Here is a 14672-nt window from a genome sequence, read left to right as displayed (position 1 = left end):
CACATACTGCAGCGGGACATGTTTATCCACTCCTACCCAAGCTGAGATGGTATTTAACCATCTCTCTGACCTCATGTGCAACTTTCTTTGATCACCTTACTTTCTAACTCTTCTTACCTATCTATATGTTCCATCTTTGCCACTATCAATTAAAATGTTCTATTATGTTTTGTGTTGACACTGTAAGTAGTATACCATGCCATACTTTGTATTTGAATATTTTTACTACTTTAATTACCAACTGCTCATGTTTGACCTATTTTTTTTTTTTTTTACTGTACACAGCCTTCGGTGAATTCCTTAAAAAAGGCAGTAAATAAATCCTAATAAATAAATAACAATGTGTTGTTGTCAATAAAACAGATTTAAACAAAATACACAGCTATAAAACAGTTCCACCCAAATGCAGATCTCTGGAACACGAAAGTACAAAAGCCTCTGTTGGAAAGTGTTTCCTGTTGTGGCAAGTGTATTAACACATACGTATACATCCACACAATTTAATAAAAGTCATTTTCACTGGTAGAACATGGCTCACACACAGAAAATGCTTCAGGAAATTATATTCAAAGTAATTAATGGGAAGATCCTTTTTCAAAACCGCAACAGTAAAATATAGCTACGGGGCATAAAAAGGTATTGCATTTATAGCTTCAAAGCCATTAAGTAGTACATATGCAAGTCCGTGCGTGTGTAAAATTGGGTGTAATATATATTGGAGACGCTTCGCAGATCACGCGCAAGGCCTATCTCCAATCGCGGCTTGGGTCCTGCGCCCTTCCTTTTAGGCAGCTCGCGGCCAAACCCCAACAGGTGGACGTCAACGAGGTAGAAGCCATCCAAGGTATCAACGTCTCCAAGTGTGGTGAAAGGCAAAGTAAAAGAAACAAATATTAACAACCCACATACGACTCTCTCTTTCGAAAACTTCCCACTTGGTGTCCTACCTTCACCCTTATTTTTCAGGTCGCCCATAACCGACCCTACTATGTGTGTTTTTTTTCCTCCGGCGTCCCACCACCTCTGACGCAACGTCTTTTTTTCTCCTTGGCCGCGTCGCGCCCCCTCTGATGCGACTTCCTGCTTCCGGAAAGGCGGGATGCGGCCGAGGGAAAGACGTTGCGTCAGAGGTGGCGGGACGCTGGAGAAGAAACCCATTGAGGCCGATCTCGGGTGACTTCAAATACGAGTTGGAAGGTGGGACTGGGAGTTTCAGAATGCAGGACGGGTACTGGACCGCGGACTGGGAGACGAGGGGGGAAAAACATGCTGGATAGGGGCGTGTGGAAGAGAGAGGGAGAGATGATAGACCGTGGGGAAGGGGAGAGGAGTGGCTCCTGGTCGCTGAATCCGTGTGAAGAATAGTGCTTGAGCTGTGAGAGTGTTGAGGGCAGTCAAATGCATGTGACTTGGTATCTCTGCGACTGGTTGGAGAAAGTGGGGCCTGGGTCAGAGGGAATGGGCTAGTGCAAGTTACAAAGCCCTACATACAGAAGCTGTTGAGGTTGATATTTAGTTGTAGAAGTGTATAAACCTGATGGTAATTAAGGACAAATCAAGATGCTGAATTAATTTTGTGTTTTTTAATTTAAAAAAAAATAAACATTTTTCCAAAGGAGGTCCCTTTCCAGTGTGAGACCTGAGACAAATGGCCCAGCTCCCCCCACCACTCTGAAGGCCCTTGACTGAAATAATTAAAATACTATTTTGAAAGGATTCCAATTGAAGACTTAATCACTGTGTTCCTGAAAACTCATGCACATCAGCTTGATTATTTCCATGTTGGTCTGAATGACTAAGTTGTTATGATTTGTAAATAACTTTTTTTCCAGTTTAGATTTCTTGTATTTCAGAAGTTGGAGGTAGTATACAACAGAGCTGCTTCTCTAGATCAAGAGTTCTTAACTTTTTTTTGGTTGTCATATAACTTTACCTGATCAATGAAACCCTTGCATCCCCCTTCTAAACCACATGTCCACAAGTGACTACTGGTATGTGTTGCTGTTAGCCACTTACATGTCCTAAAATTACAATAGTATACAGTTATGCTACTAATAACTGTTTTAATAACCACCTTCACTTTGCCTAGAAAGTTTCAGTAAATTACCTCAGACTTTAAGACCCTTCTCCCTGCACCCCTTGGGGGTGAAGGCACTACTGGTTAGGAACGCCTGAGCTATTTTTATGGGTTGACATACATGTTCCTGGCTCAGGGACATTTTTCTGCTAGTGTTTTAATTTTAATGAAGGGCTTCTCTTCTATTAATCTTGTGAGATTTGGAAATATGATTTTTGTTGCATAGCATAAACAGTTTATGTTAATTCAGCCTTTTCTGTAACCTTGATTAGTCGAATTTGCATAGCTAAGTCTGTGGAAAGCTCAGGTTTGTCTAATTATAAGAAAAATATTCTGGATTCCAAACTTGGTGGGGGTTGTATATTGTCAAATGGACTTTCAAATGTTAACAGATAAACCTACAAGATCAATATTCAGCCCCTGTATGGATAGTGCCCAAGCGAGGCTGGGATCCACGTATCAGTACAGCAGCAGTATCCAGTTGTTATATATGGATAGATTACTTTAGAGATTGCCCTCAATATTGTTTAGTAATCCAAAAGTAAAACACTTACGTGTTGTGCATAAAAGCATTTATTAGGGTAGCAGTACTTGCTATTTGGAAAAAATGCCATTAACTGGGGCCAGTAGCTGATTTTCAGCGGCATTCAGATAATACTCCTGAAAATCATTGCAGATTGCCCTGGTGTTATCCAGATAGTGCTAGGGTGGTCCAGGGGCATGAAATATTAAGTGCCAGTATCTGTATAAGTTGAGAGACCTCTTTTTTTTGCTGACTATCATTGTTACCTAGGTAATGGCAGCAGTTGGCAACATACCTGGATATTCAGTGCTGATGTTCTGTTATCTGAATATCTGAGTATGTACATATAGTACAGTCTTGATTATCCGACGTAACTGGGACCGGCCTTTTATCAGATAAGTGAAAAGTCGGATAATACTGAAAACAAAGGTAACTCCTCAAACAATGCATAAACAAAGGCATAGAGTTTGTGATTTTCAAAAATTCTTTATTACAGCACTATAGCGTGTTCTGCAGCACGATTGGAGTGCTAAAACATACTGTAAAATAAAACCATTATAGAACTGTAAAAACACAATCAGAAAGAATACTATACTATATACTTAGTAGCAATTCAACTGGTAAGCTAAATTGTTTTGTAAAATTTTGTGATTGTTTGTTTTCCATACTTCTCTTTCTCGCTGCAATAACATTACATCAGTAGCTGTCATTTCCTCTTCTTCCACATTTGCCAGTGCAACCTCAATTGCTTTGATGCCTTCACTATGACTAACTTTTACAATTGAATGTTTAGCCTCATTTGAGGTGTCCTCATTGGCATCATCTCCATTCTTGTTCACCATAGCAATCACATCATTGTCATTTAGCTCTTCTTGCTCGTGTGCCTTCATCTATTCTTGTATATTATCCTCACAAGCATTCTCACAGACCGGTATTTTCTGTAACAAAGGAAGGAGATCTTCCTTGGCTGCTAGGTGTTCATTTTCATTCTCAGAAATTAACTTTCTCCATGATTTTTCCTGGGTTGGAGGTTCGATTTCATCCCATGACTGAGCGATCCAGTAGATAACATCTTTGATGTTCACTCTCTTTAAAACTTCAATCATTCCTTTCCCTTCATCCATTGCACAAACAAGCATTGTAAGAAGCTTATGGTGATGTATATATTTTTTAAGGCTTCCAGTACGGCCCTGGTCCATTGGCTGACACAATGATGTGACATTGGGAGGCAGAAAAAGCACTCTGTTAGCACTTCTCAGTTTGTTCTCATTAGGATGAGACGGTGCATTATCCAAGAGAAAAATTGCTTTCCTAGGCAGGTTTATCATTTTCAAGATGTTTTCTACTGATGGAACAAATTCCTTGAAAATTCAGTTAAGGAAAATGTCTGTCTATTCAGGTGTTCTGGTTCCTTTAGGACACTGGAAGCGCCAGGAGCCATGTTTTTTAAAGACCCAAGGATTTTTTGACTTCCCAATGAAATCAGTGGTAATTTATGTTTCCTTAGCATCCGCAGCAGATGAATCTAGGAACTGGTGGGTTGTATCCATCTACTAGTAGGTGCAGATAGAGATAGCCAAACTGAAGGCATTGATAGCAGATGGCCAGCTTCTCTCTCAGTTACTTTATCTGTATCTCCAGCAGGTGGTGGACAGCTCTTTACCAGCTCCTGGATTTGTTTGCTTGGGGAGTTCTCCTGGGCTTGTTAGCCAGTTGAGATAGGGGGTGTTTGGCTAGTGGTGCCATCTTTAGGGGCATACCTGGGGGGGGGGGGGGGGTCAGGGTCCCTGCCTCGCTCCTCTTCTCCCTTTGTCTTCCATTTTCCTGACTGAATTGTCTGTAACTAAGCTCCCTTCCTCACAATTAAAAAAAACAACAACCCAAAAAACAAACAGACAGTGAAGTGAATTCGGGAGAAATTCACAGTGCAGAGTTGAATCAGGCAGGGCTGTTGTGCAGCCTGTACGGAATCAGCTTGTTTTCTGACTTCCCGCTAGGAGATCCTGCTGTTGCTGGATTACTGCATGACATGGTGAGTGCTGGTTCGGTTTCGGCAGATGGATGGCAGTGGAAACAGTCAAGCGCTGTTCCCACGGTGGGATATGATGGACAGCGGCTGGCTTATGCAGCGTGGTGTGCGTGGACATTAGTGGGGGTGAGGGAGTGCTCGCCTCTGCTAATGGCGCATCTTTCTGCGTGGAGCTTTTTGGCACGAACAACATTTTGTCTGGCGCTGCGATTGCGCTGGCAGGTCCAGCTGCTTTCTCATCTGAGGCTCCAACGGTGCTGGCCTCCCGGGGGGGGCTCGGACTTCCTGGCCTTGTCTGGGCTGCCTGAAACATCTGCATCTTTGCTGGGAGTTCTTCCAGCAGCTGAGTCTTCAGAGAATTTCTTTTCCCCGCAATTTATTCTTATGCATCAGACCTTTGTCCTGAAGCGCAGTCTCCCTCAATCTCTCTCCATTGCGGGTCCGGGGGGCCCCACTGGGGATTTGAGGCAGATCCTGCCTTCTCAGGTTGCTGATCCAGCCCTCAAATGCAGACGATTGGCATCTGTTTCAGAGGTAGATTCCTTGGTACCCATGCAGGTTTCTTCCTCGCTAGCAGCCCCTTCTAGGCGTAGGTATGCTCCTGCGGCTTGCCAGCCTGTTCAGGCTCAGCCCCAGCGCGCTTGTTCTCATCAGCAGTTTGTGCCCAATCCCCTGCTGCTCCCCAGCAGAAGCAAGAGACGAGCTTTTGACTGGCTCCAGCAGAGCATAGCCGCAGTCAGTGTCCATGTCGGACGACTTGCCAGTTGGAGGAAGATTGAAATGTTTTCACCAAACGTGGCCTCTTATAACCTACAATCGGTGGGTTTTTTTAATAGTCCGGTTAGGATACACCCTCAATTTATCATCCAAACCCCCATTTTGCCCACCGAGAGCTCATTCATTCATTTCTCATCACAAGCAGGTACTTGCAGAGGAACTTTCCGCCCTTCTATAGGCCCCTGCGGTTGAACCCATTCCACCGGGGGGAAAAGGGCAGGGATTCTATTCCACATACTTCCTTGTGCAGAAAAGGGGGGGGGGGGGGTGCGTCCCATCTAGACCTAAGGACTGTGAACAAATTCCTAGTCTGAGAAAAGTTCAGGATGGTTTCCCTGGACACCCTTCTTCCCATGATTCAGGAAAACAATTGGCTATGCTCTCTGGACTTGAAGGATGCATATACACACATCCCGATACTTCCAGCCCACCGGAAGTATCTTCGGTTTCAGCTGGGAACACATCACTTTCAGTACCGAGTGCTGCCTTTTGGCCTCGCTTCAGCTCCCAGGGTTTTTATGAAATGCCTAGTGGTAGTCGCAGAGTCGCTACACAGGTTAGGAGTACATGTGTTCCCTTATCTTGACGATTGGCTGGTGAAGAGCTGGTGCTGATGACTATTCAGGTGCTGGAACTACTAGGGTTCATAATGAACTACCAAAAGTCCCATCTCCCTCCAGTTCAACAATTGGAGTCGTAGGAGCCCTGCTCGATATGAAAAATGTCCAAGCCTTCCCGGAGGCACGTGCGGACAACCTTCTCTCCCTTGCGTCCAGGGTTCGGACATCACAGCAGGTTACAGCTTGGCAGATGTTGAGATTGTTGGGTCATATGGCTTCCACAGTATATGTTACACCCATGGCACGTCTTCACATGAGATCTGCTCAATGGACCCTAGCTTCTCAGTGGTATCAAGCCTCGGGGAGTCTGGAAGATGTCATCCGAGTGTCCCCGGAGCTTATGCGCTCTCTTTAATGTTGGATAATTGGATCCAATCTGACCTTGGGACTACCATTCCAAATTCCTCAGCCGCAAAAAGTGCTGACGATGGGTGCATCTCTTCTGGGGTAGGGAGGTCATGTAGATGGGCTTCACACCCAAGGAGTTTGGTCCCTCAGGAAACGAATCTTAAGATAAATCTCCTGGAGCTTCGAGTGATCTGGAACGCTGTATAGGCTTTCAGAGATCAGCTGTTAAATCAAATTGTCCTAATTCAAACAATCAGGTAGCGATGCATTACACCAACAAGCAGGGGGGCACTGGATCTTGCCCTCTGTGTTAGGAAGCCGTCCAGATGTGGCTTTGGGCACACTGTCATGGCATGTTTCTCCAAGCAACTTAACCTGGCAGGCGTAAACAATGGCCTGGCCGACAGACTGAGCAGGATAATCAACCTCACGAGTGGTCTCTAAACATGGGCATAGACCGCAAGCTCTTCTGAGCCTAGGACACCCACTCTGTGGATCTTTTTGCCACTCAGCTCAACCACAAGGTACCTCAGTTCTGTTCCAGGCTTCAGGCCCACGACAGACTAGCATCGGATGCCTTCCTTCTTCTTTGGGGGACAGGTCTTCTGTATGCATATCCTCCCATACCTCTAGTGGGAAAGCCTTTGTTGAAACTCAAGCAAGACCACGGAACTGTGATTCTGATTGCGCCCTACTAGCCATGTCAGATTTGGTTCCCCCTTCTTCTGGAATTGTTCTCTGAAGAACCGTAGAGATTGGAGTGTTTTCTGACCCTCATCACACAGAACGAGGGGTCACTTCTACATCCCAACCTCCAATCTTTTGCTTCCTTGGGTCTTTCGGAGGGTATCTCCCGGGTCTTGCTGGCTTCCAGGAAAGATTCCACTAAGAGGAGGAGGGTTGTCGTCTGGTGTGACAGCAAGGCCCTAGAAACCCTTTCTTGTCCTACACAGACCCTGCTTGTATATCTTCTACACTTATCAGAGTCTGGTCTTAAGACCAACTCTGTAAGGGTTCACCTTAGTGCTATTAGTGCTTATCATCAGCGTGTAGAAGGTAAGCCTATCTCTGGACAGCCTTTAGTTGTTCTCTTCATGAGAGGTTTGCTTTTGTCAAAGCCCCCAGTCAAACCTCCACCAGTGTCATGGGATCTCAATGTCATTCTCACCCAGCTGATGAAAGCTCCTTTTGAGTCACAGAATTCCTGCCATCTGAAGTATTAGACCTGGAAGGTCGTTTTCTTGGTGGCTGTTACTTCAGCTCGTAGAGTCAGTGAGCTTCAGGCCTTAGTAGTGGATACACCTTATACTAAGTTTCATCACAACAGAGTAGTCCTTCGCACGCACCCTAAGTTCGTGGTGTCGGAGTTCCGTCTGAACCAGTCGATTGTCTTGCCAACTTTTTTTTCCCGTCCTCATGCCCATCCTGGCGAAAACAGTTTGCACACCTTGGACTGCAAAAGAACATTGGCCTTTTACATTGAGTGACCGAAGCCCTTCAGACAGTCTGCCCAGTTGTTTGTTTCTTTTGATCCCAACAGAAGGGGGAGGGGGGGGGTCGCCATCAGTAAATACACCATTTCTAATTGGCTAGAAGGTTGCATTTCCTTCGCTTATGCCCAAGTGGGGCAGACTTTAGACGGTCATGTCACGGCTCATAATGTTACAGCCATAGCTGTGTTGGTAGCCCACTTGAAGTCCGCCTCCATTGAAGAGATTTGCAAGGCTGCAACATGGTCTTCAGTCCACACAGTCACATCTCATTACTGCCTTGAGCAGGCTACCTGATGTAACAGTCACGTCTCATTACTGCCTTGAGCAGGCTACCTGATGTAACAGTCGGTTTTTGCAGTCAGTATTGCAGAATCTATTTGGGGTCTAGAATCCAACTCCACCCTCATAGGCCTGTTTTGTCCTGTTCCAGGCTGCACCCTCATCTAGATGTATATAGTTTCAGGTTGATCTGCGTTACATCCTCGCTGTTGTGAGGCCCAGTTGACCATTGTTTATTGTTTTGGGTGAGCCTGGTTGCTAGGGATTCCCCACTTGTGAGAATGGTAAGCCTGCTTGTCCTCGAAGAAAGCAAAGATACTTACCTGTAGCAGGTATTCTCCGAGGACAGCCAGCTTCATATTTTCACAATCCTGGAGTTGTTTTTTTGTACTTTTTTTATTTTTATGCTAGTGTATTAAACTGAACAGCAGCGGATGTGCTGTGGGTGGGAAGGCGCTCCATGCATTTGGGGTGGGACGTGGCTCGCGCCCCAGAAGGCTCTCAAAACTTTTTTTCTTGCTGGCTAATGTGCCAAATCCTGGGCGACACGGATCATCTACCCCACTTGTGAGAATGTGAAGCCTGCTGTCCTCAGAGAATACCTGCTACAGGTAAGTATCTTCGCTTTACGGGGGCTCAGGAGCTGTCATCTGCTGCCAACATAAGCACGTCCATAAAGTGCGTGCGTAAGTGCTGTCATTGACGTGTTATTCATGTGTGCGTACACATCCTTGTTGGAGAAGGTATGGCTGCGCAGCTTGGTCCCCGTGGCCGAAAGTCCAACTTCTCTGACATGGATGTGCTGTGGCTGGCACAGCTTATTGTAACAAATGAGAAGCGCCTCTTCCCCCTGCCCCTCTCCATCCTGCCCCTTAGTCCCTCAACTGCCGAGAAACATGAAAACGTTACATGCCAACAAAAATGTGAAAGCACACAGAAAAAAGCGATGCAAAGCAACGTGTAATAACACAGCATGGCACAGCAACCATCAGCAGAGCGGCCGAAAAACCGCGCACAGGCTGGGCCTATAAGGTTATGCTTATGTGTGACATATATTTCACATGTCTTTGGACACACTTCTATGATGTGATCTTTTTAGACATGCATACAACATCTGCAGCGCTTGCCGTGTATTTAGCGAATGGCTATTGTACATATGTTTGCAACCTCACTACTGTGGATTTCAACAGGTTAGGGAGACTTTCATGCGTTTACCATTGGATTACCGTGCGGCTCATTTGCATGCAATTTCTTTTCATGATTGGTTGTTTTTTCAAAATCTGTAACTTCTACTGTGGACGTTACTTTCATGCATCGGGGCCTTAGTTGCAGAAGATGAATCCAGGATCCCATCCTGTTTTCTTTGGCCGCCGCGATTGCTCCTTTGTCTTGCTGATCGCCCGGTGTTTCGTTTTTTGGGGGGCTGTGGCTTCTTTTTAGTTGCACATTAGAAAAAATAAAGAAAAAACATAAAAGCAGAAGAAGCACTGATGCTAGACACATATCAGAGTGATGCTCGGGACGAGTCCATCCTGTTATGTATACTTAGGTTAAATCTTAGTTGATTGTTATTGCATTCTTCAGTTTTTTTCCTAATTCTTTGGATAAGACATATACTAACAGAGAGGGACTGGCCGTCTGCTATCAACGCCTTCAGTTTGGCTATCTCTAGCTTCACCTGCTGATAGACGGATACAACCCACCAGTTCTGCGATTGATCTACTACGACTAAAGGAAAGAAAATATCCGGTAAGACACAATTTTACCTTACCAGTTGTATTGCTACAGGCTAGAATAGTCACTCTTTCTTTATTCTGTTTTTAACCTGGAGTCGAGGCTTCGAGCCATGATGCAAGAATTCTTCGTGGCAACATTTTAAAATGTAACCCAAGTTCATCACAGTTGTATATCTGGTTCCTTGATACACCTTTTTCCATTTTAAGGAGCTGCTGAAGTTTCACTTTGAATGTGACAGATACTTCAGAGTTCATTGACAACTTTTCCCCAGCAACGTAGAACTGCCTTATTCCATATCTTTTTTCCAACAATCAAGCCATTCGGTACTAGCAGTGAAATTGAAAAAAACAGGGCTTTCTCTTGCAGTATAGGTTCTGATATATGTATGCCCTTTTCTCTTTGCTGTGTGAACCACAGGAATAAGGCTTTGCGCACCTTCGTTTTCATAGTTTTTCTAGTGTCTAATGAAAAAGTAGAGGCACAAGTTGAGGCCATTTCTCCAGCTCATTGTGTTGCCTTTTCCAGTCAAGAACTGTTACTCTCCCCACTTCTAGGTCTGTTGCCATTTTGGTTGGATTCACCCTTGTCAGTTCTTTTTAAAGCGTCAAATTTCTGCTCTATAGACAAAGCAACTGTTTTCCTCTTTTGACTGACCATTTCATAAATTGTCTTCTACAGATCTGAAGAGGTAGAATAAAAATACAGTACACTAGTATTACGTACCTGTTAAAAATGTTGCAGAAAAAGCGTAAAACTCACTGCGTAGTAAAAGGGTCCCGGGTCACAACAATGCTGTTTTGCGGTGAAAGCAGGGTCACCGAGGTCAATACTGTCTCAGATGCAAAACTTCCTTCTGTCTATGCAAGAAAACGGAAAGAGAAGACGCATGCTTCTTAACGGTGAGGTGATGACGTCACTGGGGTCTGTCAGATATACTGGATGGTTGGATAATCAAGACTGTACTGTACTTGCTTCAGCAAGTTTAAATATTGAACTGCTAGTTTATATAGAGACTCATTTTCAAAGCACTTAGCCTCCCAAAGTTCCATAGAAACCTATGGAACTTTGCCTCCCAAAGTGCTTTGAAAATATGCCTCATAGTAGCTGAATATCATTGTTATATAAATAGTGGGTGGTGGTCAATGTTATATATATGCAGCACTGTAGCTAGAGTTTTAAAAGATTTTGCTTATTACCTTCACAGAAAATTTACCGATTAGAGACTTAATTTAGTCTCACTCATTTTATTTTTACTGTTGTGTCTTAATTATTTTGGTACTTGCTTCCGGTTAATCTGTTTTTGGGATATAGGGTTTGTCATTTCATGGAGATAAATGTTGCTGTGCGATGAGGATTTTTTTGTTGTTTATCCTTCAAATTTCAAGACAAATGGCTGTTTTTCAAGATGAAGGGCCCCTTTTAGAAAGCGGCAGTATGCATTTCTGTGCACAAATCTGGCACTGCTGCTGGGCTTCTGCCCCCAATTGTGCCATTTCTGGCATGTCGTGTTTAAAAAAAAAAAAAATTGTGCCGGGGCTTATTTGGCAGTAATCAGGTGCTGCCTTGTTACCGCCAGGGTACTGTGGGAGCCCTTACCACCTCCTAAACAGGTGGCGGTAAGGGCTCCCCCAGGAAATGTCCGCGTGGCAAGTGTTTCACTTACCACATGGCCCTTTTTGTTCCCTGCTCGGAGTTTCATTTTTCTGGGCGGCAGTAAAGGGGGAGGCCTCGGCATGTGGCAAACCCATGAGCCGATGCCACTGCAGGGTCCCTTTTACCGCTGCTTGGTGAAAGGGACCCATAATAAATGGCTGTGTTTTCTACTTATTACTATTATGGGTTCATTATTGCTGATGATTGCATGATTACTCTTGTCTCTCATAAAACACACGTGACGAGTTAAAAAAAATTCTGGCTATGGGCCCAACATGTGGAAGGTAATTCTAAAAAGAGATGCCTATTTTATAAAGGAAAGAAGGCACCCAGTTTCCTTCATAGTGCATTAGATACAGAACTGGTGTAAATGCTTGTGTCTACATTGCCAAAGAATGCTATAATTTGTGCACATAATTGTGCAGTCCACCCATGTGAATGCCTGTCTCTAAAATATGTACTGTCGCATTCAGGCACATAAAGAATAGTGCGTAGCTGGAATATTGTCATTTACAGACATATCTGTTTACATATATGTGTAAATGACTAAAATACCAGTATTTGCGCACATAATTACTGCCTCAGTCTAGGTAGCTCCTGATTAGAATTACCCCCCTGAACTGGCGACATGTTTTAGCAAATCATTCTGTATGGTCATTGTAAGTTATACAGTTTCTTTTTTTGGAAGATAACTTTACATTAATGTATGTAACAGCACAAGTTTGTTGGAAGGCCCTAGTGGATATTTGCCATTCCTGTTCTGGACAATGGTGCCTGAAGAAAATGAAGGGCTGTTTTTTTTTAATTCCAGTTCTGGAAAGCAATTTACAAACAGTTATTCTTGATTTATTTTCTGCTGTCATGTTACCATGTAGTTCTGTTCTTCTCCATAGGTCTGGTCAAATGGCAGGAAGGTGTATGTGATTCTTTATTTTCCTTACCATCTTATATGAAGTTACAGCTGAAACACTATAAAATATCAGGAAAATTTACAGTAAACAAAGAAAAAATGTCTGAACAATTTTCTCACCAGGTAAAAAATTTTTCCATGTTATATTTGAAGGGACTTTTGTTGCCATAGTCACACACACATGGCTAAAGCATTTCATTCCGTTCTTTGGCTTTTGTACTCCTGTATGTTGCATAAGCTGGAATAATTTTACCCTGCTTTCATCAGTTTGACAATGTAATTTGTACATGGAATTATTTGACTGTTAAGCTTTTCATAAGTCCAGAATAGCTAATTTGATTGCTAAGTTTTACCTGATGAGAATAGTTACTTGACTGTTCAAGGTTACATAATCTGAAAGTTTTTCTACTGCATCATTATAATGATGGAATTAAATATTTTCTGTTTTAGTAAATGTAAAATTTTGAATTTGTCATCTATACCAGACCAGTCCAGACTAATGGGTTGTGTCCATCTACCAGCGGAAGGAGACAGAGAAAATAGTTCCAAGTAAACTGCCCCTTAAGGGTATCATTCAGCCTGGAATGTTCAGTATTTTCTCTGTCTCCTAGCGGATGATGCAGCTGCTCTGGATTGCTGGCTGGTAGCTCCTGTCCCAGATTCTTCTGGTGACAGTGGAGCCAGGGGTGTGCTGGTAGCCGTGTTAGGGGCTAGTTTTAGATGATTCTCAGTGGTTCTGAGTTCCTCATCTGCCAGCTAGGGTGATATCCAGTGACCCTGGTTCCCTCCCCTCCCCCCCCCCCGGCTGTTTTTTGTAGCAGGGTGATGGTTGATTGTGGCATGGAGTAACTTGTCTCCCCTGTGGGGTTCTTCTCTTCTGTGGTGGTGGGTATATCTGAATTTCTGCCTCTGAGGTAAGCCTTTATTTATTCCTGTCACTAGTAAAGAAGGTTATTTAAAAAAAAAAAAAAAAAAAAAAGAAGAAACTTTGTTTTGCCTTTTTCTCTCTCTGAGGTAAACCTTTATTTATTCCTGTTTAAAAAAAAAAAAAAGAAGAAGAAACTTTGTTTTTTCTTCTTTCTCTTGCCTGTTACCTGATTTATTTTCCCACCTTTGGCAATGTATTCTAGGGGTCCACTTGTGAAGTTTCTTTGAATTTCGCTGGCCAGCGTCTGATTCTGATCTTGGACCCTTCCGAGCTGGTACCAGTTTCTTTGTTTTTTTTTGTGGGGCACGGCTTGTGTCTGGATCACGATCACGAAACTCAGTTGTTTTTTTTTCTCCTCTTCACGGTCCTAGATGGCGGCTGGTTCAGAGGGCAGCCCTGTTGCTTGAACTTGCACCTTTGCGGTTCGGAGGTCTTAGTGTGCCATTTTCAAAGTGGAGGAAGTCTCTCGCTGGCTCTGTTTGGCTGCAGGCTCTGTCTTTTTAGTCCAGGGCTATTTTTTTCATTCCTGTCAGCCTTACGTGGCTGTTGGTCAGTTCTTTTTCAGACCGTCCGGTCTCTGCTGCTTCAGGCATCTTGCTTGAGACGCCCCTGCTATTGGCAGCAGTTTTTCCTCCCTTCTTTAGGGAGCTTCTGGTTCTCTCATCCCCATGGATCCCTCCTGTCTGCTCTGGTTTGTCTGCAGGGTACATTCCTTTTGGCGGGGGTCCGAGTTGCCCTTGGTGTGCAACGTCTAGCTCACATCCCTCTTCTGAGTACCCTCGGGAGCGCCATTGTTGCCAGTCTTTTGCTTGGACTTAGTTCAGTGTCTCTTTATGGGAATGTCCCTTTTTAGGACTAGTTTGCCACAGCGCTTCCTTGCTTCCCTTGCTTTCGGGCTGGAGTTTTAGCCTGGCAAAGGCAGATTTTGCCTTTTCTAGTTTCAGGCGCCTTGCTCCTGGCACATTTGGCACTCCTTCCTTTTTCTGTAAGGGTCGCAGTTCTTTCCTGCTGAGCAGATGTATTGCTGTGCATCTGGATTATCGCCTCTTAGCTCTGCGCTTTTCTCTACTTTTCTGCAGGGAAGTGGCTCTTTTCTAGGTCTGGAGTTTCTCTCCCTTAGCTGGTTTTTCCTCAGTTTGGTGTTAGTGGCCAGCTTCCTCTTTGTTCCTGGCCTGGCGAGAGTTGTTTCTTCTCACTGCCTTATGGCTGCATTTTGCTCCCTATGGTCTGAGGATTCCAGATCTGTGATGCTTACCTTCCTCTTGGCGGTAGTTCTTTCTCTACGTTGACTGCTGCTC

The 14672-nt window shown here is 44.1% G+C and overlaps 1 protein-coding gene across 2 annotated transcripts in view; it reads left to right on the top strand.

Annotated features, from left to right (window-relative positions):
• Positions 1-1117: 1117 nt before the first annotated feature.
• LOC115474280 (zinc finger protein 2-like) overlaps positions 1118-14672 on the top strand; it is a 124427-nt gene continuing 110872 nt past the window's right edge. Inside the window, exons 1-2 of one of the 2 annotated variants that reach the window (XM_030209678.1) lie at positions 1118-1197; positions 12430-12569. In XM_030209678.1, the coding sequence (XP_030065538.1) occupies positions 12486-12569 (84 nt within the window). In that variant the 5' untranslated portion in view covers positions 1118-1197; positions 12430-12485. The remainder of the gene's footprint in view (positions 1198-12429; positions 12570-14672) is intronic. The other variant, XM_030209680.1, reaches the window with a different exon arrangement.

This window comes from Microcaecilia unicolor, chromosome 7 (assembly GCF_901765095.1).
Source record: "Microcaecilia unicolor chromosome 7, aMicUni1.1, whole genome shotgun sequence".
Classification (NCBI taxonomy): domain Eukaryota; kingdom Metazoa; phylum Chordata; class Amphibia; order Gymnophiona; family Siphonopidae; genus Microcaecilia; species Microcaecilia unicolor.
The sequence above is the reverse complement of the archived record's forward strand: the minus strand, read 5'-3'. Positions and strand labels throughout refer to the sequence as shown.